Source organism: Prinia subflava, chromosome 2 (genome assembly GCF_021018805.1).
Source record: "Prinia subflava isolate CZ2003 ecotype Zambia chromosome 2, Cam_Psub_1.2, whole genome shotgun sequence".
In the NCBI taxonomy this organism is placed as follows: domain Eukaryota; kingdom Metazoa; phylum Chordata; class Aves; order Passeriformes; family Cisticolidae; genus Prinia; species Prinia subflava.
The window spans coordinates 18,950,070-18,969,383 of record NC_086248.1 but is presented as its reverse complement, the minus strand read 5'-3'; the positions used below and the strand labels follow the sequence as shown (position 1 = coordinate 18,969,383).

General features: G+C 36.4%; 1 protein-coding gene across 1 annotated transcript in view; it reads left to right on the top strand.

The window, feature by feature from the left end:
- SNTG2 (syntrophin gamma 2) overlaps positions 1 to 19,314 on the top strand; it is a 241,352-nt gene that overhangs the window by 175,092 nt on the left and 46,946 nt on the right. The window contains exons 10-11 of the mRNA XM_063389285.1: positions 7,047 to 7,176; positions 14,948 to 14,986. Coding sequence (XP_063245355.1) covers positions 7,047 to 7,176; positions 14,948 to 14,986 — 169 coding nt within the window. The remainder of the gene's footprint in view (positions 1 to 7,046; positions 7,177 to 14,947; positions 14,987 to 19,314) is intronic.

Genomic DNA, 19,314 nt, shown 5'->3' with positions numbered 1-19,314 from the left:
ATCTACACATCTCTGTTCCCTTTTACATTGCAGCCATTAGTCTAAAGCCATTGGAGTGAGTCTGAATTCATTTCCCTGAATGGATCACAGATCCTTCTGACCAATTTCCTAATTTTACCATTCCCTGAATATTTAGTTGGAGACTTTTTGCGTACATGGGTTGACAAGATGCCTGTTTTTCCTGTATTACATGAGTCCATGAGTCTGTCATATTTGTAACTTTTTGTCTGCTGCATGTTCTTTTCAAAACTCTGTTTTGTTGAAATGCTTTGTTATGTTTTATCCACTAAGTTACTTCAGCTGGCCTTACAAAGGTGCTCTGGCGTCAGAACAGCCAGATTACTTTTTAAGTCAGTGTTGTTGAAGTATTGGAACTGTCATCTATAGTGTCACATACACAGCTGTGTGCCTGCTCCTCAGCTAGATGGGCTGTATGAAAGATCTTTTTCCCTACTTCCTACCTGAATTAAATTCACAGAGGTCTATACACTTCTTTCAATCAAAATATTAACTGTAGTCCATTGACATAACTTTTTAACTGTGCAAAATGTTATGGCTTTTGAAAAGTTATTAAAGATCAGCTATCAACTCATAGGAAACTGGCACTCTGCTTTCTTCAATCCTTCATTTCCCTGCTGTAAAAACATCTTTTTCACCTGTGGAATTCTTGCAGTTGGCTACAACAGAACTTACCATACTTTTGTTAGTATAATCTGATATTTAAAAATAGATAGTATTGTTTAGCCTATGTATAGTACCTGTAAATACAACTCCTCTTGCTGTTCTGATGTGGTAAACTGCCATCTGCCAGTGTAGATATTTCCTCTGACCTCATTCACTTCTCCCTGATATTCAAGACTGTTTCATATTTTCAACATTCTTTTTCTGGTAGTTTAAGAAACCTTAGAATAAGAAAAAACTTGTCTCTCATAAGGTTGGGCAGAGTCAGATATTTTACTAAAGAACCTCTTTTATTTGCCATTATTTTTAAAAAACACTAAATATTACCATGTATGGCATGTCAGCATTTTGCTTAATTAAAGTTAATTTTTTAATTAGAAATGCCTTACATAGATAGAGTTGTCAGTTAGACTGTAGTATACTTTTAGTGTGCCTTAGATCAAATCTAGTCTAATCTAATCAGATTAGGTTGTATTATTTCCTTTGTGGCTAAACTGTGCAGTTTAAATTCTTCTGAAGTTTAAATTCTTCTGTGCTTCAGTTGAGTTTTCCGGTAGTTTTGCCAAAACAAAACAAACAAACAAAAGGCATACTTTCAGAATACTCTTGTGTCATGAGATGGCCAAGAGAACATGCATGTCTTTGATTCTTATTCCTTGTTCATGTGAAGAGAAAGGAGTTGCCTTTGGCTTTTCATTTCACTTGACTTTTGATTGTATTTTTCACAGGAAATCTTTAGACTGTGACTTAATGACTTGATTACTTCGCAATTCAATAACTTTTTTATTTGATTGCCTTTATTATATAGCACTGCTGTTTCTATTATTCTAGACTTCTCACCAATCCGTCAATGTAATTTTTCTCTGTAAGAAGTAAGGTAATATAAACGTAGTGACAGTGCTATTGCTGTGAATACTCTTAATTGCTAGTTGACAACGAAACATTTTTTTACTGTTGAGAATTGAATTGGTCAAAAAATTTGATGTAAGTTTAACAGAGAAATAATATCAGTAAGTTTTTCTCACCCAAAGGAATTTATGGTTCATATTATAGCTTGAGGTGGGGTGTTTTTTTAGGATAGAAAAGTACAGATAGGTATTCTTTTAGAAGGTGGAGTAGTTCATGCACTGTAGTCTTCCTTTTTTGTTATGGAATTATTATTTGGGAGAATGCAGATAAGTATTTTTGGTCCTTACAGCTGATGTTGGTAGTAATGTATAATAATTTTTACACAGTGTATTGACTGGACCTTTGCATAAAGATACAATACCTATAATATCTTCAACATGATGAGTTTAGAGACGGAAGAAAAAATGCTTATTTAGAATATGGAAGACTGAAACACTGAGTGGAATGAAAGTAATTCAAACCCAGTATCTATGAGCCCATGTATCTATGATGCAATTACAAAACAGCCTAATTAGATTTAGGTGTGATTTTCTATTTCTTGATATTCTGGTCAATGCAATTACTCCAAAGTACTGGGGTTTTAAAATTTTTTTAAATGGGTTCCCTGGTTTCTTAACAGATTCTTCCTGAAGAATGGTATTTTCCATTTGTCATTTCAGTAAGTTAACAAAATACCTTTAATTAGATAAATAAACTGAAAACTAAGAAATTGAATAAACTTTTTCGAAAAACACCTAGGAATTAAGCACAATCTCACGGAGTTACACAACCCGAATGAGCTTCCTCATTCTCAGTTTTCTGACACATCAGTTAGAAAATATCTGTAGAAGCATAAATGTCTGTGTAACTTCAGTTATCTTACTTGGTTGCTGTAATGAAAATAAAAGTTACAATACTGGAAGTAAAATGTTCCCCCAAAACCACAAACATAAAATGCAATCCAGGTTTATGTTTAATGCTTTGATATCTTCTGAGCTATGTAGTTTCTGTTAATAGTCCAGTTATATGTGCACATTTAAACATTTTGTAAGATATGAGGTTCTTTGGCATTTACAATACAAAATCCCATTACTTCTAACATGACATTTCAAAGAGATTAAGTAATTCAGATCCTTCTTTTTGGTGAATTTCCACTCAGATCTGCCCACAGTCCTTAAAACTTCAGTTTAAGTAGACATTCTAGCAAGAGGGCCATGTAGTACTATAAATAAGCCACAAGAAAATGTAACAAAAGCAATAAACACTAACTCAAACATCAAAAAATCATACGAACGGGGGGGGGAACATTGATTCAGGACCTGGGAAGATGCAAAGCTGATCAAATATGTCTGTCTGTATCAGTATGGTAGTAAAGATAAAAAAGATGCTGTCAAACCTACATTTAGATTTTTGTAGAAATATCTATATCGTAAAACACCTATGTAAGTCTAAGATGGTTTCACATGCCACAGATACTAAAAAAATAAAAATATGCTTTACTGGATTTCTTAGCCTCCCATAAAGTAAAAATTCAGCTTTTCCCATTTCAGCTGGCACTGAAAATAATTTTTATCTTAGAAAAGTCTTTGGAATTAACATCTCTGTAGCAGCAAACTGCTTGTATGGAAAAATTTCCTTACTAATATTAATTAAAAGTAATTGTTTAAAGGTGTAATTTCAAGAAGAGAACCTACAGTGTACCAATGCTCATTTGTTGTTATTCTGACTGGCATACTCAAAAACATAGTGTTTATTTTTAATTAATGCCATTAAAAAAAACTTCAGAAGAGACCAGGAATGCAGTCATCATTTCACCATGAAAGTGAGATAGAAAGACATGAGTATGGAAAGCAGTGCCTCATGCTCCTTAGCAGAAATGCTTGAAGAAAACAAGTTACAGATAGGGAGACAAATCTCAAAGTAAGAAATGTGATGGCAGTGCAACACATATTTCTAGTATTTAGGAAATGCAAATACTAATTTCTTATTCTAGCTGCAGTTGTCGGTACCATAACTGCAGTAATAGAAGATGAAGCAATTTCGTCTGTGTTTTAGAATGATAGAGCCTCATAAAAAAAACCCAAATAAACAAAAACAAAAACAACCCCCCCAAAAAAATCAATAAATAAAAACCCTATAGCAACTTTAATAGCATCTTGAAACCTTTCAAACTTACTATTTGGTATTAAATAGAAAGCTCCTCCTTGACAGGTAACAGGAATAGGTGCTTTGTTATGTCCCTTTTTTCCTTTTCTCTGTTTTGAGGAAATGGCAGAGAGAAATGCATGTCATTTAACCCTGTAGGATTTGTTTTCTCATGAATTCCCGTGCCATCTTGGTGCTTGCTTTTATTGTTTCACTTAAAACAAAAGCCTTAGGATTTCTTTTATTAAGCTTTTATTTTTTGTTTGGATATCTGTGTTTACTTGTAGCCTTCTGTACACTATGCTTTTCAGAACACAGTCTTGTACATGGAACAATATCAATATATTATGAGATCTTCAGAGAGAAATTTTTGTAACTGAAAGCAAGAAATAATCATACTAAAGTTAATTAAGATTCAGGGCAAAAACACTGTATTACTACCAGTCACTCCATGACTGGCATATGTAAACTTTGAAAAGCCCTGCCTGTTTTTTATCCTATTTCATTTAGACTAAACTGCTTTCTGTCAAAACCACCTTCCTGCCAAGTCAGCACAGTGGGGACAGCAGTGTCCCAAAGGTCTCAGTCTCGATTGTCCGGTGACCACCACTGGCACATCAGAAGCCTTGAAGCACCCTGAGCTCTGGGAAAGGACGTCCCGGTTTGTTGGAGCAAGGGAGCAAGATCTGCAGGAAGGGCTTGGGGATCCTGGCAGAGTCCCCACTGAGCAGGAAGGGCTTGGGGATCCTGGCAGAGTCCCCACTGAGCAGGAGTCAGCTGAGCACAGTTCACTGGTGAAGTCTCATATAAGGGCTGTGTCAGCAATAACATTGTCAGCAAGTCAAGGGAAATGGTTGCTCTCATCTGTTCTCATCTACTTGCATTCCTGAGGGCACACCTGAGGCAGCTCTCACTCTATGTCTAGTTTTGGTCTTCCTGTGGAAAAGATTTGTGTTTTAAGAAAGTTAGTGAGGAGGCTGGACTAGAAGACTTGCAGGATCCCTCACACCCTATTTGATTCTGCGCAAATATCCTGTTAGTGAAGCAATAGATCTCTAGATGAATACTGAATAATATTAACTGTCTGTAATTGATTACCATATTAATAAGATATTAATTAATATTAATAAGATATTAATTAATATCTTATTAATCAGATAAAGAACACCAGGACTTTTAGTGTAATCCACTCTATCACCAGCAGCATATTTCAAATGATAAAATACTTGGTAATTTTTATAACAGAAGTTGTTTTTTTTTTTAATTTTGATTGCCTGGTTTGGTTGCATAAATTGTTAGCCAAGGAGTTGCCTTCTGTGATCTTTCATCAGCCACTTATGTAACTTCATGCCACTGGGATAAGGCACTGAGGTATTTGTATATCTGTTGAAGCTGAGTTAGTATCTAGACACCCTGTGCTCTCCATGGAGAGCACACATTATTGCTTGGCTTTCTTAAATGCTCTGGACAATCCTCTTGTTGTGTAAGGATCCTAGCATCTTAGCTTTGATATTTGAATGGGATATCTAAGCTGGGCATTGTGAATGGCGTCTCCTCACAGCATTAAATTAAGTCTGTTTGCAGGCTCCAATGTGTGTCAATGGATAAGGGCTGACAGATCCTCACTGTCTCAGTGGGAGGTTGAAGAGATCATATCATAAGTAATTTCATTACAGCACTGTTAGGATCTTTGTCAGAACCTTAGGTGAAAGGAACAATATGCTTGGGAGGTGATTTTACTCAGTTTACTTGAAGGTAATATAAGGACTTTTTTTAATCTTTTCTTTCTTTCTGAAGATGTGAAAGACATTAGTGAAATGAAAGTGACACAGAATTGTGCCATTGCTATCAAGTTTTAGTAGCCACCATGATTATTCAATCATGAAAGAAAAACAGGCAATCAGCTGATACATATCTAAGTCTTCAGGTCAAGCATGTTAATTTTTGCAATCAGCAGATATAATGCTTTACAACTCCTTTAAAAAGCAAAGCATCTCATATATATCTATTCGGATACTTTGTCTCATTTATATTGTGTATGATGGCTAGTTTATATTACCTTTTCTGGCAAGTATGTAGAGTTCAGTATTCATGTTCACCATCAAACTCCCTATAAATGACAAAGGTTAGGTTAATAACTTTTTTTGGTAAGTCAGGAATGAATAACTGCCTATTAACCTCAGGGGTCTTCACCTTAGGTCAGAGAGCCCCAGGAAGACTCAGCAATTTCATAAAACAGTATTCTGATTCAGTAGATGGTTTTCTTATAGGTTGGTACCAGAAATGGAGCAATGTAGCTTATAAGTATAAATATCTAACTTACATATGCAGAAAGTAGAAGTGATATTCTCCATATTATATACAAAACAAACATATGCACAATCATTGAGATAATTATAATTGTCTTTCACAATAGTGAATAGCTAAAACCTAATTCTCCTGGCAATCATAGACATTTAAATAAACAGGGTATCTTTCTCAAGTTTAGTTACTGCAACTATTGCATGTTGCTTTTTTAAAAGTGTATTTCCATAACACTACTTAATGAGCTTTTGTTGTTCCTATTGCATAATCTTAAGCATTAGAAAAGCATATCCCACCAGCATTCAGATGCAGGGGATTTCAGAGGTACATATACAGTGCCTAACTCACTGCAGATAGTAAGGAAAGGAAAGCATTGGTATTTGCAGAATAAAGTTACTATAAACACATAAAAGTTGCATTAAAAGTTATAAAATGCAGTTGCACATTAGCCTGTGCCAATGCTGTTTTTCGAAGACTATTTAAGGAAAATTTTTGAAGAAACTTCTAAGAACATTTTTCAAATTCCTATGACATAAAAGTACTTGCAGTAAACATTGCTTTGAATGTTGCAGAGAAAAGTTTAGGAATCCAAGAAATGAAAGCTAGGGAAGCCAGTGCTTTGAATCTTCATATATTCCTAGTAAATTTTTTTAAGCCAAAATTCAACAAATAAAATAGGCATTTTGGTTTAAAAAAACACTTTGTTTTTTTCTTTTTCCAAAAAGACCCAATGCATATTTCCTGAATACACTACCTTAAATTCAGTAATTATGAACATAATATGAATACCCAGGGAAAGTAAATGATCACCAGCACATGTATATATTGTTACAGAGAAAGTACTTATTGTATCTGTTGCTCTTGGTACTGCCCGGTTGTCCTTGGTTTTATTGCCTTTCTAATGATTGGTAAATTAAACACTCAAAAACTTGTCAAAAGGCATAAAAATCACTTAACACTGATGAATATTGGGCAGTTTCAGAAAACTGACATATCTTCCTTTACGGATATATTTCTTCTTACTGCAGATCTAATGCATTTGAAGTGCTGGCACTCGATGGAGTTAGTACTGGGATACTTCAGTTTTATACAGCCCAGGAGAGTGCTGACTGGCTGAGAGCAATGTCAACTAACATCAGTGATTTGACACTTCAAAATGTATGTTACTTTCTGCATATTTTCTTCTTTATGCTACTGTAAAACTGTTTCTAGTTTTCGAAGGGTAAAAAGCAAGTCACCTTAAAGTACAATATATAAAATGCTTTTCTATGGGGAGGAAAAGGAGAAAGAAGAAAGCAGGCATAGGTTGCCTGATCAAAAGTGTCAAGATGTTACCAAGGCTTGCAGTGTTAGCATAGAACAGAAACCAGTAGAGAATCAGATTGCATTTATCATTTTAAAGATTTTTAGGGCATAATATTTATCCATACTGGTTACTTCACAGAATTTTGGATATGACCAAATACTCCATTTTTACATTTTTGTAGTTAAACTGTGTTTGAAATTAGCATTTGTTGATTTTGAAACAAGCATGTGAAAATCCTATAAGTAGTGAAATATGATTTAATGAGGCCTACTGTAGACAGTAATTTTACATCTCTAAATTGTCTAAGAGTTGATTTATTTAAGGTCACATTGTTCCATTTCACTTCCTAGAGGTATAAAAAATGCTCATGCTATTTTAAGTTACTCCTGTAAACTAAAAAGTAACAATTGCCTTCGTAAGCAGAAGTATTAACTAATTCCCAGAGAAAGAGAAAATTACTATTTGGACAGCACATTTATTATTCCAACAAAGAGCAGCTAAAAATATTGATAATTATAGAATTAACCATAAAGCTAAATAAGAAACTTAATGATGTACAATTTTGAAAATATATTTGTCTTTAAGAAATTATAACATTCAGTGATGAAAATACAATAGCACAGCTGTCCCTGAAAGAATTGCCTGTGTAGGTTTTAATCTTTTGTTTCTCTACATGTGTAGAGTCTGTAACTTCATTCATAAATTATGATTTAGTAGCCTGACTTTTATTTGTGCTTTGTGCTCTAAACAAACTGTTGCTTAGGTCTCCAGATTATATTGTGTAGAAATTGTATTACATTTCAACATAAATCTTGAAGTCTCTTGGTTAAAACAGACTTAAAATTTAATTTGTTTTCCTTGTCTTCAAAAGCTACATGAATCACATTTGATCATAATAGATCATTTATTCCATTAATTCTCAATTGCTTTAGCAATCTCTTTGTCAAAATCAGACATTTTTGCTTATGACACATTCTTTTTAAATACTATTTAGTGACTCACAGGGTATTTTGATAATTCTAAGAAAGTGTATGGTAGTATTTCTAGAGCAATTCCAATTCATAGTTACTAAGCCTTTTTTTTTTTTTTTTTTTTTTCATTCTAGAGAAATTCACTGAATAAAAGCCTCTCCAAGTATATAAGTAAATAAGAATGATAATAAATGCAGGCAGCTTTTGTTAGTCATAGGGTGCTAGTCTATTTTTTTCAAAGGACTATGTGCAGTAACTGTGTCCTGACACAGTTTCTTCACTATGCTGTGACCTTTTGGCAGCAATATTTTATTATAAATGGAGTACTTTCTTAGTCTTCTCCACTGTCTATTAATAGTGAATTCTGTCAACAAAGTTGTCCATCTGATGTTCATATAACTGGCTGTTCCCAGGAAGGGCCTGAGAAACAAGAGTCACGATGAATGTCCATGTTTTGTGTTCTTAGTGAGTTACAAAGTAAACTCTGTGCAGCTCATATGAGAAGCATGTAAACTTTTCTGCTTCGACAGTAGCTTTGCAGGTTTTGTCAGGCGTGCAGCATGTGGTACAACTGGAAAGGTCTGGCCAGAGCATTTATTTAATTATTGATCATCAGAAGGGGAGATGCAGTAGTCAGTGAGAATCTCTTTTGTTGAAAACTACTTTTAGGATGAGGATTGAGAGGCTGGAGTACAGCAGAAGGCTGGACAGCTCTCTGCATCTGGTCAGCCAGAAAACAGATCTCTGTCCACAGTGCTTAGGACAGGGCCTTTGAATTCGGCTTCTTGGAAGTCTGTTTGGATTCCTTTTTATTACTTTAGTCTTATCATTTCAAAAAATTATTCTTTTTGTATCATACTTCTGACACTGACATTAGGGAATTAATCTGTAATTTCTTCAGAGCTTCTTCCTGTTTCTGCACTTCTCCACTTCTATAAAATGTCTCCCCATTCTCCAAGACTGAAGATAATCACTACTCATTGAGAAATTGTTTCAGAGAGTTCCTTATCTGGTTATGGGTTATTTTCATGAGTGCTTGATGACTTGAATTTCAGTTGCTTCTCCAAATAGTTAAACTATTTATTTCCAATTCTTTCCCATGCCATCCTCTCAGTATGGAAATTAATTACTAGATACATGGACATTTGGATGTATTTGCGAACACTGTTAGCATAATGTCAGCATCCTTACCTGAGCTATTACTAGATTTTTAAGCAATACTTAAAATTATTCGTGTTTTATTTCTACACATTTTTACATTTTGTTTTGCTAGTACTTGTTTCATGACTTTATCAACTTTTGTCACACGTTAGTCATTCTTACTTAAACTATGCCTATTTGTGTTACTTATATACATTTTTCCTACATATTTGCATGACATTTGGAATAATTTCTTTTAGGATTTTAGTTCTTAAAGAGCTCCTAATAAGGATTGTTTTCATACAGTGCACCCAATCTTTCCTGTATCACTTTACTCTCATATACTTCATTTTTTCATTTTACCCTAATACAGTCATGTTCAGCAGCTGTCAGATCTCCTGCTGATGCCAGGAGACAGTCCTAGTGTAGGTAGTGCAAAAATAGCTCTGGCACAATGTGACACTTCTCTTAATGTCAGACTACTCTTTTGAAGTACTGAAACATCTAACTTCTATACAAAGACAAGCTCTCTGGGGATCAAGCATATAGGAGGAGTCATCTTTCAACAGTGGAGATGTGAGAAATTGTCACTGCATAGGGGTGCTGCCCTTGTACGTTAGCATATCTTGAGAGTGTTACTTGCTAGATGAGAAATAATGATTCTGGTACCAGCCTGGACTTATTACTTAGATGACAGAGGAGTGCAGGGAATGCTGCAAAGTGGAGAAAAATGTAAAGGTGTCTTTTCAGCCCTCGTTGCCAATACATGCTTTGTATGCTTAGCTCAGAAAATCTTCTAGTTGCAGTCAGCTTTACAAGCAACATGCATTTATTTTTATTTCTGACGACCCTTGCCCCAAATTATTCATCTCTCTGTTCATATTCGGTTTTTTCACATACTTTTCTACCAGCATGAAACTACCCTATCATCCTCCTTTGTCATTCAGTCCTCATTTTCAATGTTCTCAAAACTTTTTACATTTACTTCTGGCAGAAATAAATACAGCACCTCAGATTTATTTCTTTGTACACCTCTTTTCTTGCAGAAGGAGGTGCAGTTGAAGAAACTGAGGGAAGAGGGGTAACACAAACTGGCAGCGAATCTTTCATGATGTAACAAGAAGCACAGGAAATGAGTTAATCTATGCTTCTCACTGCTCCTGTTCTTAATTTCTTCAGCTGAAGAGTTCTTTGTAGGCTGAAGTGACAATGCTGTAATGGCTATGTTTTAGAAGATAGGTCTTTGGGATAATTTATATTTCTCTCTCTGTTTTTCACAATTTGGATTGACAGCTATTGGATAAACGCAGGTTTTCTCAAGGATCTTCATTATTTTCTTTGAAATATAGCACTGAACATAACTTTAGTCATAACCAGTAGAAGCACCTAAAGGCAATGCTGTCAATTCATTTACATTATAGAGATTTGTTTCTTACATTTAAAACTTTCTCAAGGTTTTGTGTTTTTTTTCCAGTATACTCTAATGGTGTTACTTTTTTTAAAAAATCGTAAATAAATGATTTAGATCAGAGAACAGGTTATGATGCATTTGTTCCACTTTAAACATTATTTATGCATTTTATAAATCATTCCAGCAGTTTCATTGGAGGATGGTAGAAACTTAAAATTTGATATTAAAGTAGGGTTATTAATCTAGATCACATTTATGCCCATGACAGCATTTTTAATTGTATATGTCATAGTCTGTAAACCTTCTCTTATGTCTTCATGTAAACACATATCTGGGCGATAATCTGTATTGCAGTTGTGTGAAATTTCTGTTGTAATAGGGAGAGACTTCTGAAATACGAGCTTTAAACATGTGTTAAAAAAGAAAAGACAGAAGATTGAGAAGGTCTTACTTTCTTTACACAGCAGAATTTGGGGTACATGAAGATGGAAACAAAATCCATGTGTGTAGGAACAAGTATACAAATTTGACTGCCTCAATGATTATACAAACAGTTTTATTCCCAGGGTGAGAACACATAATATTTCTTCACTGCTGCTTTTTGTCATTTTAAAAGCAAAATTCCCCGTTGAAAGTATCGCAGGTCAAACTGTTGAGGTTGTAAAGGGAAGTCAGTAAGGATAGGACCCGCATTCCCTAAACTCAGTCAAGCAGTAAGCAGTCACATAGGATACTAATACAGCTAGGAAAAAAATAGGTGCCTTTCAAGATCCTTCAGTCTCACTGCTTTCTTGAAAGAGAGAAAAGGTATATTATGTGTGAGATAAATCCCAGCCTGGGAAGTATCTGGGATACTAATACAGCTAGGAAAAAAATAGGTTTCAAGATCCTTCAGTCTCACTGCTTTCTTGAAAGAGAGAAAAGGTATATTATGTGTGAGATAAATCCCAGCCTGGCAAGTATCTGGGTTTAGGTAAATGGTTCTGAATCATTTCCATTCCTGCCCCATAAGTATCCGCTTAGAACAGAGTATAGGAACTACTATCTGCTTAATAGTTCCTTTCTAAGTTGCCTGCAGTCTTTGCAGGTTTTTTGGTTTAGTTCCCCTGCTGTGTCCAGCCTGCATTTCTGTACTGCAGTGCTGAGAGCTCATGTGCTGCCAGCCAGGTGAATGTATCCCATTTGTATTCCTGCCTGTCTGCACCAGCTGTGGAGACACGTGAAGGACATGTGGGGTGCTGGGTGAAGTGTTTGTACTTCTCAACCCCATGACACTGGGGTGTAATATGATATAGAAGCAGATCTTTTCCTCTCCCCACAGCAATGTCGGGGCTGCAGCCATCCTGCTTTGAATAGGGAATGAGTGCTCTGTGCAGTGAACAGCTGTGGAGTCCAAAGCATCCTTCCCTATTATCCTTACCAATGGGAAGCTGAGCTGGTTAAGAGGATGCTCTTCACAATATTCTATCTGTTTGGTGCAGAAAACCTGCATGGCCAGTCTAACACACTTTTTTCCAGGCACATTTGAACCCATTTACTTGCCCTGGTTTGTGCCATAGTAATCTTATTATTGAGTATAATTTTGGACACTTGAAAGTAAATTATATTTTCTGTGTATATAATATGGCTTTTGTATAGTTACTTTGTGTATGTATTTGTGTCTGAGGCACAGGAGGAAGGTTGGGCCTGATTATGGGCAGGGTGTATCAGCATTTCTACTGACATTGAAATATTCAAAGGTGTCTTTTCATTATGTCACGCACAACTGCAGGATTAAGCCCACCACCAAATCAGACTGGTGACTGCTTCCTTCTGCAACACTGGGCATGTAACCAATTTGTTTTAACCAGGTTACAGAGTGAGATTCTTGAGTCCCAGCTGGATTGTTACTGATGGGACTCCATGGGCATCAAGAAGCCCAGCCACTTCTTCTCCCAGCCAGTGCTCCAGGCCAGCTGTGGCACAGTGGAGCCCTGCAGTTGTGCCAGGCTGAGGAAGGCACGCCTGTGTGCATGACCTGCCCGGAGCCTTGCTGGGTCCCCTCTGTCTGCTCAGCAGCTGAATTTCAGTTCCATCCTCCTCGCTGCTCCCTGCCTGTGCTAAGCTGTGGGTGCCAGCACCTGCAGCCTGTGACCCACTGCTGTTGTGGTGGTCCCTGCTCCTCCTCTAGGGTGGCAGGGAGCTGGTAGGGCCACTCCAAGAGCCTGGCAGGATCTCCCAACACACAGCAAAGATCAAAGCCATGCCCCAGGCAGCTTGGCCACCTCTACCTCAGACCGTCAGTCACTCCCAGCTGTCTGACCCACCAGCACGCCTGTCACTATTTAACTGCACAATTCAATTCCAAAGGGCTGCAAAACATTGTGTGAGGGAGAAGAAACCCTGATGGCCCATGGTGGGATAGGACTGATTAGAGAGCTCCTACAGCCCTGAGCATTGCTATCATCCTCTGTCCATATAATCAAGACTCTTGTTGTAATAAAATCATTTTGTTTTTAATCATAGATACTTCACTCTCTGACTTGTTATTGTCATCTGTTAGGTGCAAGTGTATGTGTGTATTATTCCTGACACATCCTGAGGCCTGAGTCATTACCATAACACAGTTTGTTGGCCCATACAGGAGTACTGGGTCTGGCTGGGATGGGGGTACCTTTCTTCATAGCAGCAGGTGCTGTGTTTTGTATTTGTGGCTAGAACAGTGTGAATAACACACCGGTGTTTTGATTGGTGCTTGCACAGTGATTGCACAGGATGAAGGCTTTGACATTTTCTCACTCTAACACACCTCACCCACCTCAGCAAAGGATGGAACAAGGAATTAGGAAGGGGCATAGATGGGACAGCTGATCATAAGAGGGCAAAAAGATATTCCACACCATTGTGCCCAGCACTTGAAAAGATACAGTGGAGAAAGGAGGTGTGGTTTTGTCTTCCAAGATGGCTGTTGCTTGGAGCCTGCTTGTGAGAGGCAGAGAGTGATTGCATTTATATCACTTGAATTTTTCTTGTTGCTTTCATTTAAGGTCTGTTCATCTTGACTCATAAGTTTTCTTGCTTTTGCTTTTGCTATTCTCTCACTCTTCCTGGAGAGCAGGGAGAAGGGAGTGAGCAGCTATATGGGTGCTCAGCTACTGGCCAGAGTCAACCCACCACAGCAGTCAATGGCATCACCGTATTAACTGTGTTACATCCACAGATTAGATATTACAAATCTAGTATGCCCAGGATACAAGAAACAGCCCTGGATTTCCTCTGCTTGTTTCCCATGGCCATTGTAGTTTTCCCAGTGCATAGATGAAGGGTTTTGGTCTTCCATCACAAATCTTTCATTTCTAGTAAAACAGGCTTTTCAACAAGGTCCTTTGGAAGTACTCATCAACTCTAGGACATCAACTCTAGTAAGTTTTCAGCTTACTCCTAGCATATAGGGAAGTCTGGTTTTCTACTCTAATATATTTCTTTCTAAATTCTTATCTACACTTAATAAAATTAAACTTTAAAAAATGTTACTTGTTAAAGAACTATTTGTGTACTATATATGACAGTATTTGTCCTCCACTCATTTGTACAAACAGTGACTACCATAGAAAAATAAAACTGATCAAAAGTCTTCATCATCTAAACAAAGGGGAAAAACTTTGTCTTGAAGTGTAAGCTAATAGTAAAGCCCATGCAATTTTCATTTCATCTTTAAATACATTTTATACTCTATGGTCATCATTTCACAAAGACGTAATTACAGACCTCATTTAAGAATCTGCATAAGCAAATGTTAAATTGAGACCTAAGTGAGATGTCTGGAGTACAGTATAGTATTTTCACTCAGACTGGCAAAGTTAAATTCATAAATGCAAATCTTTATGAGGTATTTAAGGAAAACTCTGATAAAAAGCTTTTGTCTTTCAATTCCTTGGTTTTGCAAATTCACTATAATAGTAAAAATCCAGTATTTAAGCACTGAATGATAAAATTTCTTACAACTACAATTAGGAAGTATTAATATATTATTCAGTAACTAAGTCAATCAATCCTAATTGCATCACAGAAACTCTTCAGCATGTTAATAACTCTATCTGTTCTTCCATCTCTTTTTCACAGATGAAAATGGCAAATAAATGCTGTTCTCCCTCTGACCAGGTAAGATTTCCATTATATTATCCAATTTTTCAAATTTGTGTGATTACCTCGTTGGAAAATTTGTAGAGCTTGCATATACATACCTAGTCAGTTTTAAAAATGACTAGTGGATGGACTGCAAGATCGGTGATGGGAGAGCAAAGTCCCTCTCACTGTGAGCAAAGATCAGATTTGTGACCACTTCAGGAACCTGAACATGCTTAAGTCTATGGGATGCATCCCAGAGTCCTGAGAGAACTGGCTGATGTAGTTGTCAAGCCATTCTCCATGATGTTTGGAAAGTCATAGAAGTCAGGTGAAGCCCCTGGTGAGAAGTAAAAAGGAAACACTGCACCCATTTTTAAAATGGATAGAAAGGAGGAACCAGGAACTACCAACCTGTCAGCCTCATCCATGTTCCTGGGAAGATCATGGAACAGATCCTCCTAGAAGTTGTGATAAGGCACTTGAAGGGCAGGAAGGACTTGGAGAACAGAAAGCCAGCTGTGTCCTCAGCTGCATCAAAAGTAGAGTGGCCAGCAGGTCAGGACAGGTAATTCTGCCCCTCTGCTCTTGTGAGACCCCTCTACCTCTGCATCCAGCCCTTGAGCTCCCAAAATAAGAAGGACATGAACCAGCTCTAAAAGATCCAGAGGAGGGCCACAAAGATAATCAGAGGGATGGAACACCTCTCCTATAAGGCGAGACTGAGGGAGCTGGGGCTGTTCAGCCTGGAGAAGGGAAAGCTCCAGGGTGACCTTATTGCAGCCTTTCAGTATCTAAAGGGGGCCTACAAGAATGACTGGGACAAAATTTTAGAACATATTGTGATAGGACAAGAGGTACTAATTTTAAACTGAAGAAGTGTTGATTTAGTTTAACCAAAAAGAAGATGTTTTTCTTACATTAAGGGTGCTGAAGCACTGGAAAGGTTTCCCAGAGAGGTGGTGTATGGAAATCCCTGGAAATATTCAAGGTCAAGTTAGTGGAGCTCTGAGCAATCTGATCTAGTTGAAGATGTGCCTGCTTTTTGCAGTGGGGTTGACCTCTGTTACATTTAAATTTCCCTTCCAACCCAAACTGTTCTATAATTCTGTGCTGTAATTACTCTCTTTGCCATGGCTTTTAATTATTAATTAAACCAACATGAAAAACAGGTGATTATGAATGCCAGGGGAAAAGATATTTGATTTGGATAACTTTTGTTGGGTGAACTGTCTACTGTCTACTAAGTGTCTGCAAGTACTTTAGTAACTATTCAAAGTTTTTTCTTTATCAGTTTGGGCAGACATAATGAGGTCAGTTGAAAAAAGGAAGACATACTCTCCCTCAATTTCCAAAAAATTTTGGGGACAGTCATACAACTATATACATACCATCACTAGATACATAATTTGATTTCCTAAATAAACAGGCTAGTCTCCATAAACTGCCTAAATAATAACTGCAGAAACTTATTCTGTTCCAGAGAGCTGTTCAAATGTGAAACTTGGTATCAGTGCTTTAAATCATCCTTTAAAGGAGCCACTTTTGCTATCTTGACTTGCCTCAGCCTACCATCTAAAGTAGGTGCCTTAAGTCAGGCAGTACAAATCTATCCCATTTTTTCCATTCCAAGTATGAGAAGAAGGACGATCAGGACCTTAATGTCAGAAGCTGAAAATTTAAGGTACATCTGACAGCAACAAACATTAGCAAGTCCTCTGCCAAAAAAGTGAGAAAAAAATTTAAAATTAATTTAGGCAGATCAAGTAAACAAACCTAGAAAACATAAAAATATTAAAGGAGCAATTGTGAACAATTGTCCTGTGAAAATTTGCTTTAAAAGCAACCAAAATGTGATTCTTGGGTATATATATCTCACAAAGGTATCATATAAAACTTGGCAATGATAACTGAAAGCCGAAGAGGACTTGTTCTGGCATAGATTAATGGAGCCTATTCATGTCAGTTACATAATGTTTGTACAGACCTGAATAGCTCATATTAAGGCAATTGATTTAAAATTTAGAGAAAGGATAACCTTAAGAAATTGAAGGTCACTTGAAAAACTGCCTTGAAGTAAAATTGGTGATAGCTGCAAATTTATCTTTCTTTTTGAACATAGACATTCCTGAAGAATTAATCAGGTCCTTAGAGTTTCATTACTGTGTTGCCTGCGGTGAGTTTTCTTTATTGCTTTTAGTGTCCAACTTAACCTTTCATAAAGGGGGAAGGTTAGATGTGGATAGGTTTCATTTAGATTCTGTTTTTCACAAGCCATTAAAAAACTAGGATTCAGGGTTATCAAGAATATAAAAATTTACTTTGTTAAATTTGGCTTTCTTCTTTGTCTTTTATATCGCCTCTGACTGCTTTTACTGCAAACTGAATCTCCAGAACATAATGAATTCTGTATGTCTTTAAATAAAGAAAATGGGAAAGGACTGAGATATTGGTTCTTGGGTCTAAACCAGCTTTATTTATGGGTTGCTTTGCCAAAAGATGTCAAACAAACATGGTATGATTCTTGGTCTGTGCAGGGCCATAATTTAGACTTGGATGATCCTTGTAGATACCTTCCAACTCAGAATATTCTATGATTCTCTGATTCCATGACTTCCCAGTCTCTGTGACCCAAAGTTAGAGGTATTAGGCAAAGTAGTAGAATATGTAGTTATTATTGATATGTTTATGCTGTTAAAATAAACAGTAACAGGTCATGAAGTTAATTGGTCCAGCTACTTCCACACATTTAAATTCCTTTTTCCCACCAAAGCAGGGGGGTTGCATTTAAACTGTCTATTGGAAATTATTTCCACCAAAGCTGAAACCCCAGACTCTCTGTGGAAATGGTTTGGCGAGTTCTAGTTATACCAGGACATGTCATGATAGTTATTCCAAGTCAAGGACTACAAGATTTTAAGAAATATTCAGGGATTACACAAATTTGAAAGGTATTAAATAAATAGCATTGCTGAAGCTCCGGTTCTAAGTGCCTATGTAACTTGTGTCAATGATGAAACACATAGCATCTAAGCATCATAACTTTTGATTTTGTTTGATACAATTTATTACAATACTCCAGAGATAGGAAAACATTTAATTCTTTGTTAGATTTGGGACTCAGTTTTCCAAAAATACAGACTGCTGGATTGATTTTTATTTTTATGAAAGTAAATTAACTAATTCTCCTCTGTACAGATAAAAATACTTGCAATGCTTTTTGGGTTGTTGGCTTGATAGGGTTTTTTTTTGTTTTTAAGACTTAAACTTCTATTATCATTATTTCAGGGGATTTGTGTCTGCCAAAATACATATCTAAACAATAGGAAAGGGGCAAACATTATGGTTGCTTATTGAAGAAAGAAGAAGTTGGACAATTACACACTAGTCAATTTGACTTCAATCCCTTTAAAGAAGTTTGAAATAAATAAACAAAATACCTGTGTGGAGCAGAAAGATGATAAATGACTGCTCTGAGGGATTGGTCAATAACAAATAGCAACAACCAATCTAATTTTCTCTTGTGAATATGTAACATATCCTGTGGATGTGTGACAAGAGGTTGCTGCAACATATCTTGAGTCCAGCAAGGTTCTTGTCAACTTCTGACATGAAAATATTTCAAACAAGTATTATATTGATTTGGTTGTACAGATTATTTTGGATAATCCAATATTAGGTATAGATGGTTCACTTTCAAAACTGACGTATTGACTAGAAGTGCTGAAGAGGTCTGACCTGGATCCAGTTCCCTTGAATATTGCATTTATGGTGTGTTAGCAAAAGTAAGCCTACTAATTTTGAAAACATTAAGCTATATGGTGTAAAATATCATGTTAAACATATGAATAATTTTGCCATATTGAAGAATGAGTCTAAAAACCAGGGTTGAAACAATTTAGGACATGGCATATATGCAAGAATAATTAAGTATCTGTAAAAGACTGGGAAAAACTGAAGAAGTTGTTACTGAAAGATACATGGTTATCTGGCAGGGGTAAATTCTTTTAGAAAGGTTTGGTTCCTCCACCTTTGTCTTACTAGAACTCAGAGATGTCCCTATTGGCAGAAGCCAGACAGAGATAATATGAAAAGAAACAGGTTCATTTTTAAGACTTACTACTATGGTTTGTTATTATGGTTTATTATTACATCAGCTTGTTATAATCAGATACAGGGTTGACCAACAGAGACCCCAAAAACTTGCATTTCTTTGGTTCACCTTCTATTCCTTTTATCTACCTTTTTCCCCTTCCAAATAACACACTTGACTGCTTCTCCATTGGCCCTTATTTTTTCCAAATTTTACATGCTCATTTGGTTATTTCAGCCTTAATCTGTAATACCACCACAACTGTCTGTAA